The 17,366-nt window shown below is 34.2% G+C and overlaps 1 protein-coding gene across 3 annotated transcripts in view; it reads left to right on the forward strand.

Moving 5' to 3' along the window:
• Abhd17b (abhydrolase domain containing 17B, depalmitoylase) overlaps window positions 1-16,941 on the forward strand; it is a 32,813-nt gene extending 15,872 nt beyond the window's left edge. Inside the window, exons 2-6 of one of the 3 annotated variants that reach the window (XM_063249759.1) lie at window positions 1,594-1,652; window positions 5,858-5,894; window positions 8,830-9,299; window positions 12,772-12,951; window positions 15,412-16,941. In XM_063249759.1, coding sequence (XP_063105829.1) covers window positions 8,833-9,299; window positions 12,772-12,951; window positions 15,412-15,631 — 867 coding nt within the window. In that variant the 5' untranslated portion in view covers window positions 1,594-1,652; window positions 5,858-5,894; window positions 8,830-8,832 and the 3' untranslated portion in view covers window positions 15,632-16,941. The remainder of the gene's footprint in view (window positions 1-1,593; window positions 1,653-5,857; window positions 5,895-8,829; window positions 9,300-12,771; window positions 12,952-15,411) is intronic. The other 2 variants (XM_063249754.1, XM_063249756.1) reach the window with 2 other exon arrangements.
• Window positions 16,942-17,366: the final 425 nt, after the last annotated feature.

The following is a 17,366-nucleotide window of genomic DNA, read 5'->3' on the forward strand; positions in this document are numbered from 1 at the left end:
GCTGATTCTCAAAGCCACTCTCGGACCTGGCACTAACATCTATATAGTAACCCACCCCACTGCTGCTCATTAGTGGTAGTGTTTTGGGCCAGTGATAAGTATTTCACAGTTAATGTCCTTTGCTTTAGCGTAAGTCCTATAACACTTCCTGCTGCTCTCTATAGACTACCATGTTCATATTTTTAGAGGTGCTGTTGTCAACAAGTTGAAAAGTCCAAAAGGAAATAAGGATTGGACCTAGCAACCCTTGGTGATTATTTTATTTTATTTTTATTTTGAAAAGAATAAAACCAAATGAGAAAAAAATGGGGTCATTCAAAAAAATGGGGATGACATAGTACATGATGTAAAACCACAATACAAGATGATCTACAGTGGTTACCATGATGTCTCTTGTTGTCTTCAATAGAATTGCCCATATCTGGGGCTGGGGGTTTAGCTCAGCGGCATAAGCGCCTGCCTTGAAAGCAGGCAGTCGTGAGTTCGATCCCTGGTACCGATAAAAAGGAAAAAGACAAAAAAAAAAAAAAAAAAAAGAGTACCCAGAATTGCTCATATCATTAGGTACAATAAAATTGAACATAGCAGTATGGAACAACAATAAAAACAAAACATTGGAAACAATATAGGACTTCAAAAGAGGGTAATAGTCGATCCAGGATGGATATCCTAGTGTATCTTACTGTCTTCAGAGTAGTTGCCTATATTCTCAGACTTGATACTATCAAACAAAACAGATTTGAATAAAATCAGTCAAGACAAGATGGAGATCAAACAAGACAGATTCAAATAAAATCAGTCAAGACAGTGAAAGCAATACAAGGTTTCAGATTAAGTTAATAGGAAATTAAAAATGGTTATTGTAGTATATCCTGCTATCTTTGGAATAGCTGTCCATGCCCTCAAATATCTATTACAAACAGACAAACTGGAACAGAATATAACTAAACTAAACAGAGTGATGAAAGCAATATGGGTTTCAAATCATGATAACAAGATTACCAATGTCCACTCCCTTCCCTATTTAGACAATTCCTCCCCTTTCACTTTCCCAGGGTGCTTTGTACATTTTTGTATCCCACTAATTCTTTTAGTTTTTAGATTAGGGAGGCAACCCGCTATTTACCTAAGTGGTTCTGAACCTTTTTACCCTTGAGCTTGGTCTCAAGTTGTATCCATTTACCTATAAGAGCCTCAAGGTTTTCCTTCCTCATAGCTGAGTAGTTCTCTATTGTATAAACCAGTGTTATGTCTTTCCTACCAATCTGCAGCTAACTCAGAATTACCACAGCACTTGCAATAAGATGTCCCAATTAACTCATTTACTGCTCTGTCTAGAATCTTACTAGTATTTAAAATTGTAATATTTTAATCTTAAAAAATCAGACATGATTCCTTTTTAAGGTAAAGTTTTCTATTTGTTTTGCTGGAATATTTTGGTTCAATTTGAAATACAAAAGTATAAATACTTAAAAAAAACTTTTCCCTAAGTTTGCTTCTGTATCCATACTGCATGTTTGTACAGTCTATTTCTTCAAGTGGAGTTGAACTTTCCCAGCAGTCACCCAAATTTCATGTCCTGTGATCTCATAGGCAGTGGTGTGGCTCTGCTGCTGATTCCTGTTGGAGTTTTTAAAAGAGAAGAAAGTATGGTGAGTAAGAGCTTTATAAGCTCTCTTTCTGCATAATGTAAATATCATCCTGAGTACTTCCTTTTAAATTTGTAGATTTGTAAGTGTTCTCTGTGTTCCCTCATTATTGAAAATGAGCATTTTGCCAAAATTCTTCCAAGGTGAATATTCAGTCCCCCCCCCCCAATACCACCTAGGGTTTGAACCCACAGCCTTTACAATGAGGGACACCTTGTCCCCTTTTTGTTATTTTTTTGAGGAAGATTCCCAGTAGCACTCACAGTTTTACATATTGTGTGTACTTCTTAGTGAACGCTCCTACCAGTGATAAGATAGTGCCTGACTTACATGATCTTCTTAGCGGGTACTGAAGTGAGTGTAACATTCTTTTATTTGATGTTAGTAAATTTAGACCACTGAGTTATATTCGCCTTTGTTAGCAGTATTTAAGCAGCTTCCCTTGGGTCACTGTACTGGGATGTTCTGAATGCCTGGTCCCACTTGCACAGACCTAAATTCTGACTTGTTTCTGAGTTTTAATAGCTGAATGTCTTTCCTGTCATTTTCGTCCACTCTGGAGTTTTTGAATTTTGCTGTTAATCAAACATTGTATTTATCCATTTCTGGTGCTGGTCAGCTTCTGATTTTTTTTAATGGTTTTTTTATCTATCAGTTCATTTAAAACAGACTTTAATTTTTGTAACTGGAGTAAGTCTCAGTGTGATGAGGGATGAAGTTTAATGGTAGAGTGTCTGTGCAGCATATGCAAAACTGTGGAGTTCAGTTTCCACTTCTGTACCCACCTGCCTGCCTTAAGCATCGAAAGTAACTTTTTCTTATGGTAGCAGATATACCAATCTATACATTTTTGCAGTCTTGCTGTTTTCAATTATCTTGGTTTTCAAATGTTTATAGAGATTTTTTAAAAATAGCTTTAAAAATTAATGTCCAGGGAACTTTTTTTGTTACTCAGAATTACCAGAACCTCTGAAGCCTTGTTGTTAGATAGACTGACCTGTAACTAACTTAGATACAGATTTTCTGGGTGATATGATAAATTCTAATATCCCTCAAAAAAGGACATATGATAATATTGCTCCCCACGTTTATCCAAAAGTAAAGCCAAATTCAAAGTAATTCATCTTGGGCTTTATGATGTATTTCTTAACATTAAATCTAGTGTAGCAAAATTTAAGTGATTTATTACTTACAACTTAACACATTGAATAGGGTAAGACTTTAAATTATAAACAGTGTTAGAGCATGGCTGCTAAAATACTGCATAAGCTACAACAACAAGGATGACATTTGTAATTTTTTTTTCCCCTAAACCTTAAAAGTCATTTGAGTTCTATTCAGTATAACATACTTGTAAACCTTAAAAGCATCAGTGGTCATTTGCAGATGCAGGATTGTGATTTGGTCCCCATTACTAAGAAATTATTACAAAGAGATTTAAAGGAGATTTTTGTCAGAAAAGTATTGTATCAGAAATCCACAGAAGTCATGTCAGGAATTAAGTTAGAAAAGAGGAAGGAGATATAGTGGGTCATTCTATTTAGGAACATTTTTAACATTAGTCTTCCTGTTTTGCTGGGGGGGGAAAAAAAACCTCTGATCATCTTTTTTTCTTTGTCATTAAACATGAGAAGCAGATTCTTAAATTATTTCATATAATTTTATGAAATTCCTCTTCCTCTAAGTGAAATAACCAAGTATCCTCTGTGGCGTTGAGGACATAGCTGAGCATTTGATCTAGCATATGCCTAAGAAAACCTTAATAGGCCATCTGCTTAAATTGAGATGACCTTTCATTTTGTGTGTTGATTTCAAGAAGAACAAGATTTCCTCCTTCCTGGAAGATTGTCCTGTTCTTCATAATGTACTGAGTAATTGTAGTAGTAACGATGTATTTCCTTCCACCTGCTCTCAGCCCACAACACTCAGGCTCAGAGATTTTTATTTGACTGTTTCTCTTTTGTCCTCATATAATAAGCATAAATTTAGTAGTTTTTCCTTCTTGTTCCTCTCCTTTTCTGGGAGCTTCTTCTTAGGTACAAAGATTTAAATTAATCTGTTAATCTCCTAACTCACTAATTCTACAGTATTAGAAATTGTATTGTGCTTCAGGTACTCTGGCACTAGATATCTGTTGGTAAGCAGCTGGATGTGATTGTTACCATCTAGAATTCATCAGTCTGTGAGCATAGACCTGCGCTTGTTAATTTATATTTTTTTCTCTTTTTTTCAACCATCTTTATTTCCCTTTCCATTAATATATAGCCTGATATACTTGTCCTTGAAAATGTATAAATGCTTATGAATATTTTAATATTAATAATATTGGCAGATCTATTTGTTCCTTTTCCTTTCTAGTATATTTTTAAGCTCTAGCCATCAAAGTCATGCTTCTGACTATAAATAACTGCATTATCTGCATCAAAAATACTTATTTCCCCACTGATGGCATCTGTGTTACTTCTTATGTTCAGACATAAATAACACTTCAGTGAGTATACTGTATGTATGTTACCTTATGAAACTATGCGAGACTAAAAAAAATAGCAGCAGCAAAACCACCCTGTAATCCCAGCCCTCACTGAGATGGGAGGATAGTCTACAAGTTCAAAAACAGCCTGAATGAACTACTTAGCGAGACCCTCTCTCAAAAACAAAAGAGAATTCTCAGAAACTATGCAAGAGTTTCTTCAGATAAACTTACCCAAGGTGAGGATTGTTCCTACTTTAATAAGATGGCTTGCCAATATTTCACAATGATTCCTGTTTTAGCCTATGCTGACCATCACTGGATATTATTCAGTTTTGCATTGTTTTATAGTTTTGAAGTGCTATTTCTAATGATGATATTGAGTCTTTCCTCATATTTGTTAGGCATGTGAATGTATTCCTCTTGTTTCTGTAAAGCTCTTCTCATTTTATTTTACATTATTTTATTTATTTTTATGGTTTAGGCAATTGAACCTAAGGCCTTGTTTATACTAGATAACCACGTTACATCCCTAGCTCTCATATTTTAAGTGTTACCCTCAGTGAAGTTTTGGGTAATGAAATCCTCCCCCCCGCCCCCGAAGTGTCCTTTATTTTTTTTTTGTCTTTTTCATTTTTATCAGTACCAGGGATTGAACTCAAGACCGCACACTTGGAAGAAAGGCACTTATGCCGCTGAGCTAAATCCCCAGCCCCGAAGTGTCCTTTGTTTGAATAAAGTTAAATCTACAGATTCTGTGCTTCCGTGTGAGAGTTATAAGTTTTTGTCTGAAATCATCATATACTGATAGATAGGGATATAACTATTACAAGTTTTCCCAGCACCATCTATCTACTAAAGAACCTGTCTTTCCTTCTGCTTTGAAAGCTCCCATGTCCTACCATATTCTTGTTCATATGTCTTTTGTTGATCTGCTTCTGTGTTAGAACCAGTCTGTCTTTATTACTTTGACTTGGTGTCAAGTGTCTTCTTGTTTAGGAGAGAAAATGCCCTGCTATCTTGCACAACAGATATGTATCTTCTCTATTAGTTTTTCATGTATGTAATTGCCTTAAAATAAAATTTATACACTGTAGAACCCGCTCCATTTAAAATGCACAATTTAGTAGTTTTTAATGAGTGTGTTCTGACTTGTACAAATACCAGCCAAGTCAATTTTACAACATTTTCATTATCCCATAAAGTAACTTCATATTCATTAGTCGTTGCTTCCCAGCACTCCTGTCCTCCATAGCCCTATGCAATTGCTAATTTATTTTCTATCTATAGATTTACCTGTTATGGATATTTCATATAAACAGAGCCATATGAAAAATGGTGTTTTTTGTGATTGACTTCTTTCACTTAGCATATCTTTTTAACACTCATCTACCTTATAGCATGCATTGATGATTTGTTCATTTCATTGGTATGAATGTGGTATATTTTATTTACTCAGCTGAACATTATTTTTACTTCCTGCTTGCTGTGAGCATTTATGTACAAATTTTTATGTAGACATAGGTTTTCTCATTACTCTTAGGTATATATGTAAAAGTGCAATTTCTTGGTAAAATGGTAATTCTGTTTGTTTTTGAAAGTATACTAAGCTTACAGATTTGAGGCACAAATTTCCTTCTAGCAGCAGTGTGTAAGGATTCTAATTATCTATACTCTAACAAGGATTCTAATTTTCCATACTCTAGCCATCTTTGATTGCTTGCCTTTTTTATTATAGGTGTTGCTACTGAAAAGTGAACAGTTCTTGTTCTCTAGTAAGTAATCTCTTCCTTCTTTGTGAAAAATTTTGGGATCTTTGCCCAAAAATGTCTACTTATGGGAGTTTTCCCGTATTTGGCATTTTTTGAGCTATTTCAATCTGAATTGTTATGTTTAATTCTAAGAAATTCTGGGTTGGGGATATAGCTCAGCAGCACAGGTGCCTGCCTGGCAAGCACGAGGTTGTGAGTTTGACACTGGTCCCCCCCCCCCCCCCACACACACACATCTAAGAAATTCTTTGTCTTTATTTTTGCCTCTGTTTTCCTGAGATGACATTACAGTGGATATGGTTTTTTCTACTTTTAACTCCCTTATATATTAAATTTTCTTTGATATTTTCTTAAGCATCATCACCTCACCAAAAACTGCATATCTGGAGATTTCTCAACTTGCTCTTTTTTCTTTAAGTATTTATTATAATTTGTCTTAAATCCCTATTTTGTCTGGTTCAAACTTCAGCTGCCTCTATAAATTATTAAATTTGTTGTTTCTCTTATGACTTTCTCATACTCCCAGATGTTTTATTTTTTCCCTAGTAATATTCACTGCCTTTTCTTTTCAGGAATATCCGTGTGTGTGAATAACTAGTAAATGATACTTTTATTCCAGTGACTTTAATGTGGACTTAACAATTAGCTAAATTTAACAAATTGTTTCAGTGATTTCCTTTTTAAATCAAAAAATAAATAAAAGTGTTTTCCCTCAGTAACTGAACTTAGATGATACAGAAACTTAGTTTTGTTTGTATGTACTGTGGAGTTTTTCAAACAGAAAAGGAGACAGTAACTTTTTTGAAGCACATTTATATTGCAGCCCTATACCAAGATTGTTATTTGAAAGGTGATAATTTGTGAGTTGTCATTAAATGGTCCCCAGATAGCTCACTCTGGACATGGGAATAATTTCTTCTGCCCTCACAAAGGAGGTTCTGTATGCTTTTCTGCTTCTTTCCTTTGGCACTCATCCCCAGGAGAATCTTTATGCCATTACATACGTTGTCAGCCAAATTTATTTCCAAACTAGCATATTACAGTGTGTAAGTTTTCATGTCTAAGAGGTAAATTATAGGAACATAGTCTAGCTATATGTACTTTACTTACTAATCAAGCTTTTAATTGGCAGTTGTGGATCAGTATTTGATGGCATGTAAGGTAATTGAGGGTGAGAAATAACCGTAGTCAGGTATTAAACAGAACATTGATAATACTGTACTTTCTACCTCAACCCCTCTCCCAGCTCATCTCCTCTGAAGCAGATCCTGGACTCCTTTCTCTGCCATCCTATTCATCAGGATTGTTAAGCTTCCTGTTGCAAGACAGTCATTCTATAATGAACACCATTAATTACACCAGTGATGGCAAATCTTTTAGTGCTTACAGTGATAGCGAATCCCTGGCTACGGCATACGTGCTATGCCATAGATTTGCCACAACTGTATCACACATTTTTTGTCCTCTTTGCATTGTGCGTGCCCTCAGCATCCTTAACATCATACTTTGGGAAGCCAATTCATGTTTACTAGAGGTGAAACCTAGTTGTCATTTCTATTCTAGTTATTGTTCCAACTAGTGTATTTTGAAGGCCAAAAGTTAATAAAGTTAGAAAAGCAAGTAAAAGTGTTTCTGATATCCAAGAGACTTTTCTTTGCTCATCTTTTTAAGCTCTTCATGTCATACTTGTATCTCTCTTCTTGTGCTGTTTCTGTTTTTTTCTACCTAGTGTGTTTGCACTGGGAAATTAACAGATTTGCGTTGAGTCCCATAGAACACATTTTGATACAGTAGTGAGTGAAGGTCATTGTGCTGAAATAACCCAGCTCTAAATTTGTTCTCCTCAGGAAATTTCTTAGAATGATGTGTCATTTTTCCTATGCTTTTACTTAGATGCTTTGGAGAAAGTTACGGGTGCTACCAGACCTTTTAAGTGTTTGTTTGGAATGCCTTCTTCCTGAAATTTAGCTGTCAGCTAAAAAGAGATTAAATAGAAATGCAGATAGTGCTGTATTTGTTTAAAACAAGTACAGCATTTATTTTTGCCTAAGTTAATATGAACTAGGTACTCTAAATATTATAGTGGGGAAGATACAGAAAAAGGACCATTCTTGAGTGCCAACTCTGTGGCCATCCCTGGATTGTGTACCTCCATGACCGTGTTGTGTCTGATCTTCATAACCACTGTTTGGTATAGGTATTCACTGCCTTTGTTTACTGATGATGCAAATAAGGATCAGAGAGATAAGTAATGTACCCAAGGAGACACAGCTAATAAGTGTTAAGTTGGGATTCCACCCCAGCTCTCTGATTTTAAACCTTATGTTCTTCATCCAACATGACGAAATTTTGCCTTTGGTTTTTTTTTTTTTGGTAATTGACTTCATATTTTAGGGCAGGCAATAATTACATTATACAAGTCCATATGCATACTTTTATGGGTTTTTTTGAACTGTCTTACTGTAAATGAAGGGCTGCTCTCACATAAATAGGATTTTGCAAGTTGTTTTCATGAGAGTAGAGTAAATAGCACTAAATTCTGGCCGTACTACTGTTGCACTTTGTGCAATTTCTTATTTACTTTATCATGCAGTAAATCCCTAGTTGCTTCATGGGATTCTGACTACTTTTATTGAGTTACACAGAAATTGCAAAATAATCTAAAAAATAATTCATACTTTTTGTTATTGCTATACATTATCTTTAACATTTTATTTATAATACTACTATTTGAAACATAGGGTGTTTGAGTTTTATTTGCAGGCTACAATATTTGCCTCATTCCAGAGATGCCAAATTCTACTTGGAGCAGATGATGGAAATTGTAGTTATCGGCCACCAATAATAATTACACATCTTTATTTTAACCTCTCTGTATGAGAATGCAGAATCCACATTCAGTTATTAAAAATCTCTGCTATCTCGTTTTCTTTTTCAGAGAATGAATAACCTTTCATTTAGTGAGCTATGCTGCCTCTTCTGCTGTCCACCTTGCCCAGGGAAAATTGCTTCAAAATTAGCATTTTTGCCACCTGATCCAACTTACACCCTGATGTGTGATGAAAGTGGAAGCCGCTGGACTTTACACCTCTCAGAACGAGCTGACTGGCAATACTCTTCTAGAGAAAAAGATGCGATTGAATGTTTCATGACTAGAACCAGTAAAGGCAACCGCATTGCCTGTATGTTTGTGCGTTGCTCACCCAATGCCAAGTACACTTTACTCTTTTCACACGGGAATGCTGTTGATCTTGGTCAGATGAGCAGCTTTTACATAGGACTGGGATCACGGATTAATTGTAATATATTCTCATATGATTACTCTGGATATGGTGCAAGCTCCGGAAAACCAACAGAGAAGAACCTATATGCAGATATTGAAGCTGCTTGGCTTGCTCTTAGGACAAGGTAGGCTGTGATTGGGAAGAATTTTTCATATTTATGGTTGTTATCCAAAATTGTATTGTCTAAAAAGTCTAAAAATTGTTATGTTTTCCTTGAACTACTATAGATAGTATTTATAAATATATACTTAGTAATTGTTAAATTTTTAGATTGATTTTAAATTTTGTATAATAACCTTAGACTGCTGTATTAGTACATATATGTATGTATGATTTTTTAAAAAATTTTAAGTCAAATGATATTTAGTTATATGAACCCTCTTATTGAGGTATGATATCCAATTGTTTTTTCACAGTTGTAGCCTTTCTGGGACATTAGAGAAAAGGATGATATTTGATAATTCATTTGGTGTATCTTTTTTTGTTGTTGTTGTTGTGGTACTGAGGATCGAACGAGGGACCTTGCGCTTGCCAGGCAGGCATTTATACCACTGAGCTAAATCCCCGGCCCCATTAAAGAGAGATTTTTTATTCAAATTCTAAATAGATTTGCATTTCATGTAATTATGTCTTGGGTAGTGTGATTTAAATACCCTATGGGAACGATTAAAGCATTATTTTAAAGTCAGGTTTTACTTTATATTGTGAATTTCTAAAATTTAGAAAAGCAGTTTCAAGTTTTAAAAGTAATGTCTCAATTTATGTGAGGAAAATTCTGTTATTTTGTCAATTAATCCTTGATTATAACAAAGAATATACATTTGAAGACTGGAAATTACATTATACCTTCCTAGACACCAAAATATATACGAATTTTTCTTGAAAACTATTTTGTAGACTAGAGTGTATTTTCTCATGAATCATATTAATGCTCAATAATAGTATACAATACTTGTAAACTAGCAGACATAAAGAAAACTCACTGTTTGTAATTTAATGTGTAAATACTCATGTTGCCAGGGAAAACTTCTTCAATTTTGTTAATAGATGTAACCTGTTTTAGAAAATGTCTTTAAAAATATTTCCTTCTCCAAAAGTATAAAGTTATGTTTTTAGAGAAATTCTGTATAAGAGGGATTATGAAGCTACATGTTGTCGCACACAGCTGTAATCCCAGGTACTCAGCAGGCTGGGGAAAGAGGACCCAAATTTCTAGGACAGCCTGGGCAGTGTAAGAGACCATGTCATGAAAATACTGAAAAGGCTGGGATATCGCTGATTGCTACCTGAATTGAGTCCCCAGTACCAGGGAGAAACGGAGTGGGAAAGTGAGGGAGATTCTTAATTGAAATTAAATGAAAACGTAGAATTGAAGAGTTCAAATATTAAGTAGTAAGGAGTTAACAAGAGAGTGGTGAAGATTATTTAGTATTTCTCATGTCATAAAGATCACAAAGTATAATGTCAGTGAAATAATGTGGCTTAAAGTTGCTAAGGTAAAACAGTCTTTATTAGTAGTACTTTTAAGCAACATAAAAGGATAATTTTACTGAACCAAAACAAAGATTCAGTATTCTGTGGTTGTGAATAATATCTTAGGCAATCAACTTTCCTTTCTCTTGTCAGATGTCAATTTAAAGAAATTCTCTAAATGATTTTCAGTCTTGATTTTTTTCACATAATAAGAAACAAAGAATAATTTAGAATAAATTTAAATCCCAGTCTTAGCAATTCTGTATCTTCTCTCATGCTGTACTCTAAATACATTTGAAAGCGTAAGTATAAGTAGTCTTGGGAAATACAGTTAACTTCTGATCCTGTTTCTTCATCTGTTTAAAGAGGTTGAGTAAAAGATCTTCCAGATAATTTACAGTTCTGAAATTTATATATGTAAGTATACATATTTAGAATACATATCTTAAAATTGTTTTACCTAATAAAAATAAAGGATTAAGGCTTAAGCCATATCTTGAATTACATAATTATTGAGTGATCTCTTTTTCAGAAAAATCGGTGTGTCTAGTAGCCCCAGTTTGTGACCTTCTGATGAGGCAATAGGAAATGAAGTCTTGAAATGCACTATGTACTCTTTCTGCACAGCTCTTAATGTGCTGTCATGGAAAGAGCGCTGACCTGGGAGTTGGTACATCTCGTTCTCACATAAGTCCATTGTTCGCCTAGTGTGACTTGGAGCATTTCATTAAACAGCTCAATTAGATTGTTGGTCTCAGAAGTCCTTCTAATTTATACTGTTTTGAACTTGTTATTCCCTACAGTTCTCCCATGCTTAATTGACAGCTAGCCCGGTTTCTGTAGAGCCTTGACAGTGAAGCTTTTAGAGCTTTCATTGATAACAAACAACCCCCCTGGGCATGCATCAAGTAGGTTCACCACCACTGCTCTACAGACTTGCCATTGCCATCTTTAGCCAACCACCTATAATTGGCACCAGCAGTTGTTGCCCTTCAGCTCTTCGCAGTTGTGTAATGTTGAGTTGTGCCAATGTTGCTGATGTTCATTTTTCCAGTTTCTTTACTTCTGTGAAATGTGTGTTAACTGGGACTGTTGTAAAGGAAGAAAGCTTTTGTGAGTTTAGTTACATTAAGAGTAAATTAGGAAGAGATAGAACCCCAGCTTTAGATTATATCAAATCTTTTTGTAGGACTGATTGGAATAAAATATTGGGAAACAGTATCATTACCTGGATAGTTCAGCTAATCTGTTTCCATGGAAGAGAACATATAGATAGTTTGCCTTGCTCTTTCTGGGGAATGTTCATATTCTCAGAAAGCTCTTACCTGTCCAAAATTCCAGAAGCTGCTTTGCAAATAGCTCTTGCCTACCACAACTGAGTACTCTCTGCCTTGTAAGTGGGAAGGCATATTTAAGGTCACTATAACCTAGATTGATTAGCTTTCTTCATCTTCCATCTGTACTTGGATGGGACATTTATAATACAGACAAGTTATAGTTCCTGAAACATACTAGGTATTCAATATTTACTAAGTCAGTGAATTCATATTCAATCTTTAGCAGTGTTAGGGAGGTAAAATTTTACCCATAAGTCTATTCATAGTGAACTGAACTGTGTGGTGTTTGGTGGCATTTTAGGTTATCTTCATCTTTTCAATTATAGTTCATCTCTACAAATAAGCAAAGGCATGTTTCAAGGAATGTTAATTTGAATGCTAATTTGAGTATTCCATACCATAGTTTTTATGTAGTATTTCATTAGTATGACCAGGTTAGGAAATAACCTTGGTCTCTAGAGAAATAAAGAACTTTTTGTTATATTAAATAAAAAATAGACACTAAGTATGCATCAGATTGGTGAAATATTAATTCTAATTACAGCTACTTGGGACTGAAGCAGGAGGATTGCAAGTTCTAAATAGTATCAATAATTGTTTTCTGAGAGATTAAATAGATGAAATAATTTTAGAATAGAGCACTTATAGTCTAAAAATTGATAATGATAAAATTTTCAATCATAAATTACTTGATGTCTCACCCTACATTATTCTAATGATAAATCTTTAGAAATGGTAGAACATTTCCTTCTGGTTCAACTTTTTTGTAACTTCTGAATTTTGTAGATATGGCATTCGTCCTGAAAATGTGATTATATATGGCCAGAGTATAGGGACAGTGCCATCTGTGGACCTTGCTGCTCGGTATGAGAGTGCTGCTGTTATTCTTCATTCTCCTTTGACCTCGGGAATGCGAGTTGCTTTTCCTGATACCAAGAAGACCTACTGTTTTGATGCATTCCCAAAGTAAGTGACAATATTCAAAGTAGTTCATTTATAAGAAACTTGACTTTTTTTTCCCTAACACTTAAGACATAGATGATACAGGTTATTTAGCCATGAGCTTCTATTTTATATTAATACAGAAATTGTGAAAAAATTAATTTGAAGAGTGTTGGCAGATGGCTAGGAAGATTGTCAAAAAATTTGACCAATAGTAATCCACATGAACAGAGGACCTTGTACCCTTCACAGTGTCACTAGTATTAGACACAAAAGAATAAAGTTGTGAAATAAAAGTGACAGAACTGGTTGTACAGTTGGAGATGAGGTACTATAAACACTTTAAGGAGTTTGTCTCTTGAGCTGCTAATGTTTACCAGTACGTGAGATACCTGACAGTGAGGGCATGAAATAAGTAGAGGAAAAAATTAGCTAGTGATACTAAGTTAATGACATCTAATTTACAAAAGAATTAAATTGTAAAATTCATATGAATTAGAGTATAGAGAGTCATCATTTAGTGACCATGTTTATAGTCTTACAACTAAGTTTTCATTGAATTTGGTCAGTAAATGAGGAATTGTATATAGTATATCCATTACAATATTGAGAACAAAGAGATGGTTAAAGGAAAATCCACCTTGATTGATGACTTTGGTTTATTTGTATAACTCAAGATGCCATACTGTAATGTATAACAGCATAAAACTACAGCACTGTATGTATAGTCAGAAAAAATTTCAGCAGTGTGTATAAACAAGGTGTACTGTACTGCACTAAAAGGACACGGAAGCCCTATGCATGCAGAACTATATAAAAGGGAACAGGAGTCGTAAGTGTAGACAGCACACCTGGGTCCTCACGAGCAGTGTCTGTTGTCACCACTCAGCCTGCAAACATAGGGTTGCATAGTTTTGAAAAAGAGTAATTATTTCCTGTTTCTTAAGACAGCAGGTAGTTCCCATCTGTTTTTAGTTTTTCCTCTATACTCTAGTTGGAAAAAATGATGACCTACTTATTTCAAAAGAGGGAGCAGGGCATAAGAGACGATAGTAAATCTTAGGTTTCCCTTTCATCAGTTTGCAGCAACATAAATAATTTTTTGTGAATGATAGGGCAGCAACCGTATTATTTCTTGGTTATTTGTTTCAAAAAAACTTTTTCTTCATCAACCAGAAAAGTGTCATTTTAGTAGAGAAACCACTAGTGCTGATTTGACCTTATTACTACTGCACGCTGGGGGAAGTTTGGGATTTGGAGGCTTGATTTGTTTTCCCTGTTTGTGGTTTTTTAGGGGAGGGAGTCGGTGGTTTTTAAGATTTATATATTTATTTTTGTTTGGTTTTCAATTTTAGCAGTGTTTCAAATCCAGAGCCACCTGTGTGCTAAGTAAGCACTGTACCAGGGTGGGTTTTTATTTTGTGTTGAGTTTTTGTTTTAAATAATTAATAGAGGAGGGTGGTTAAGGTGACACAAACCATCATTTTTTAAATTTAAGAATAAAATAAGACATAGAAAAGAAAAACAAAACAAAACAACAAACATAAAACAATAACAGTATAGGTTTTGATAAGATGATAGAAATTTAACAATGGTTATAATATTGCATATTGTTAAATTCAAAAAGATTGCTTAAATTACCAGATACAGACATGCAAAATTGATCTAATCATAGGAGTATTAACTGTTCTTTTCTAAGAACAATACCATTTTATATATATATATATATATATATATATATATATATATACATACACACATACTGATTTATGGCTCTTCCCTTTTTCTTTCTTCCTTTCCCCATCCCACATATTTTTCCTCTTTGAGCAGTTTACCAACTTAGAGTTTTGCCTGGCTCCCTCATTCTTACCTGGGGCACCCAAAGAAAGAGTAGCCCTGCCTATACATGAAATATTTGAAAAAGTCATATATTTTTTATTTTTAAAAATTCCTCTATTGAACATCTCTATATACATAGTATACATAAGCATTTTACGTACCAAATACAGACTTGAGTTTTTTCACTATTTCTTGTTATATAAAATTCTGTTCCTGTCTTTTGGTGATACCGCCTTATCTCAAGATATTTAAAAAGACCTGTTTGTAAGGTTTCTTTTCTGCATAGTTTCTGTATCCTCTAAGTTACTTCAAAAATTTATTTTTTTCTTATATTTGAAACATTTTCTTTTAATGGCTTAAAGTTGTTGGCTGTTAGCAGTGTGTAGGAGTAGAGAACGAAAGAGCTGATTGAGTACCATCTCCAGAGATAGCTCTTTGTAAGTTTTCCTTTGGAACATGAAGGCTGACTGCCAGCATTTTTAGAAATTAAAATGTTGCTCAACATCTAAAAAGTCCATCTCTGCTGAGCTGATTTCATACAGTTTCTCATGTTTGAGTTTTCTGTTACAGAATAAAAAATTTTTATGTTTCTTTTCTTTTTTACGTAGTTAACTTCACTTTTCCCCCCTTCTCTTTACCCTACAGCATTGACAAAATTTCTAAGATAACCTCTCCAGTATTAATCATTCACGGGACTGAAGATGAAGTCATTGACTTTTCTCATGGGCTCGCGTTGTTTGAGCGTTGCCAGAGACCTGTGGAGCCTCTGTGGGTTGAAGGAGCAGGACACAATGATGTGGAACTTTATGGGGAATACCTTGAGAGATTGAAACAGTTTGTGTCACAGGAACTAGTAAATTTGTAAAACGTTCTGTAAATTTGCATACTGGGTTTTCTTTTCTTGCTGAACTGCACTCTTTGGTAAATAACATAAAACCTGAAGGTTTTGTTTGCAAATCATGTCAGTTGCCTTCATAAATGTACAGGTAATGATTTGTTAACAGACTTAATGAAGGTTTTAATTACCAGAACTAGAAACTGGAAATAACAGTATCATGCAGTCAGGCTGCGTAATTTATATTTTTCTGTGAATTTTTTTTTTAAACATCCAATGAGTACTGTATGAAATTTTAATTCTATAAAAATCCAATGCTGTAAAAGTATTGCCAAATGCTTTTGCATATCAGAAAAAGTTTATAAATATTTTAACACCTCTCAGTGTACTAAAATTTATCCTGGTATACAAGTGTAATAAAAGCTGTACATCTAAAGCTGTCAAGTACTCAGAATAACTAAAAAAAATGAAAAGGAAGAAAAATAAAACATGCAAGTTAAGTAGAATTGCTCTAAACCCTGTTGTACAGGGTTCGAGGCTTAAATGGTTATTTTACTATAAAATATAAAATTGAATTTACTATAAACTATAAAACTGAATTTTCTGTTTTTTCTGGTCATAATACATTTATCCTGAAAAAAAGAAGAAAATGAAGTCTTAATTTTTATGCCATTTGTCGCATTACCAATTAGTTACCTTATAAGTGAGAAGTCATGATAGTACTGAATTTTAACTAGATTGGATTTATAAATTTGAACCTGAGGCAACTACTTAAAATTTTCATTTAGTTATTTAAAAGGCAGTTAGGGCTTCAAGCCTGATTTTTATATGCAGTATTGTTTTAAATTTGACTAATGCCATAGAGTTGTAGTACTCTTTATCACAGAAAAACCTAGAAGTTAATTAGCTGTTCTTTGTGACCATAACTAGAATCTTTGGTCCATTTTCATTTTGGTTATTACCGAGAGTTTCATGGATTTGCTCCCACATACAGAAGGTAAGAAAACATTTCACTCATAAGTTTATATTAACCAACATAATAAAAAGTAAAGTTCACACAAAAACTAAGTTGCCTTTTCTTGAATGAATCCTGCCTGATTAAAACAGTGAAAGAAAAAGAGAAATAAATTTAACAGTATGTAGTTTAATTTGTAAATGAACGAATATTAAAATAATATACACTGTGGATATCTTTTAAGGCCTTATGTAGCTTAATTGTTCTGCTTGTTCTGTGGTTATGTCTTAAGACTATAGTATATGATTCTCTTCAAAGTATATCAAGTATTGTGAATGCTTTGGTTCAGATGTGTCAAATTAACAGTAAAAACAAATCAAATATATCCCTCAGGTGTGCTTGTTTGCCTTCTTCCATTCTCATCGCCATATTAGAGTGAAGAAAAGAACCATTTATATTTACAAGACATAGTTGTAAACTTTTTTTTTTTTTTTTTTTTTTTTTTTTGTCTTTTTCCTTTTTATCAGTACTGGGGATCGAACTCACAACTGCCTGCTTGCAAGGCAGGCGCTTATGCCGCTGAGCTAAATCCCCAGCCCCCGAGTTGTAAACTTTTTGATAAATAATAGTTGCATATTGTAACAGATTCAGTGTGATGCTTTTATTCTTCTATATTCCATTTTCCATCCCAACCCCCACACCCTTCCCAGTCATTGTTCTGCTTTCTGATTAACTTCTTCAGCTTCCACAAATAAGAGAAAGCGTTTGGTCCTGTGTCCTGCTTATTTATCATAGCATCTTTGACTTCAG

Source organism: Cavia porcellus, unplaced genomic scaffold (genome assembly GCF_034190915.1).
Source record: "Cavia porcellus strain 051 isolate PalLab524CR breed Dunkin Hartley unplaced genomic scaffold, mCavPor4.1 scaffold_1, whole genome shotgun sequence".
NCBI lineage: Eukaryota > Metazoa > Chordata > Mammalia > Rodentia > Caviidae > Cavia > Cavia porcellus.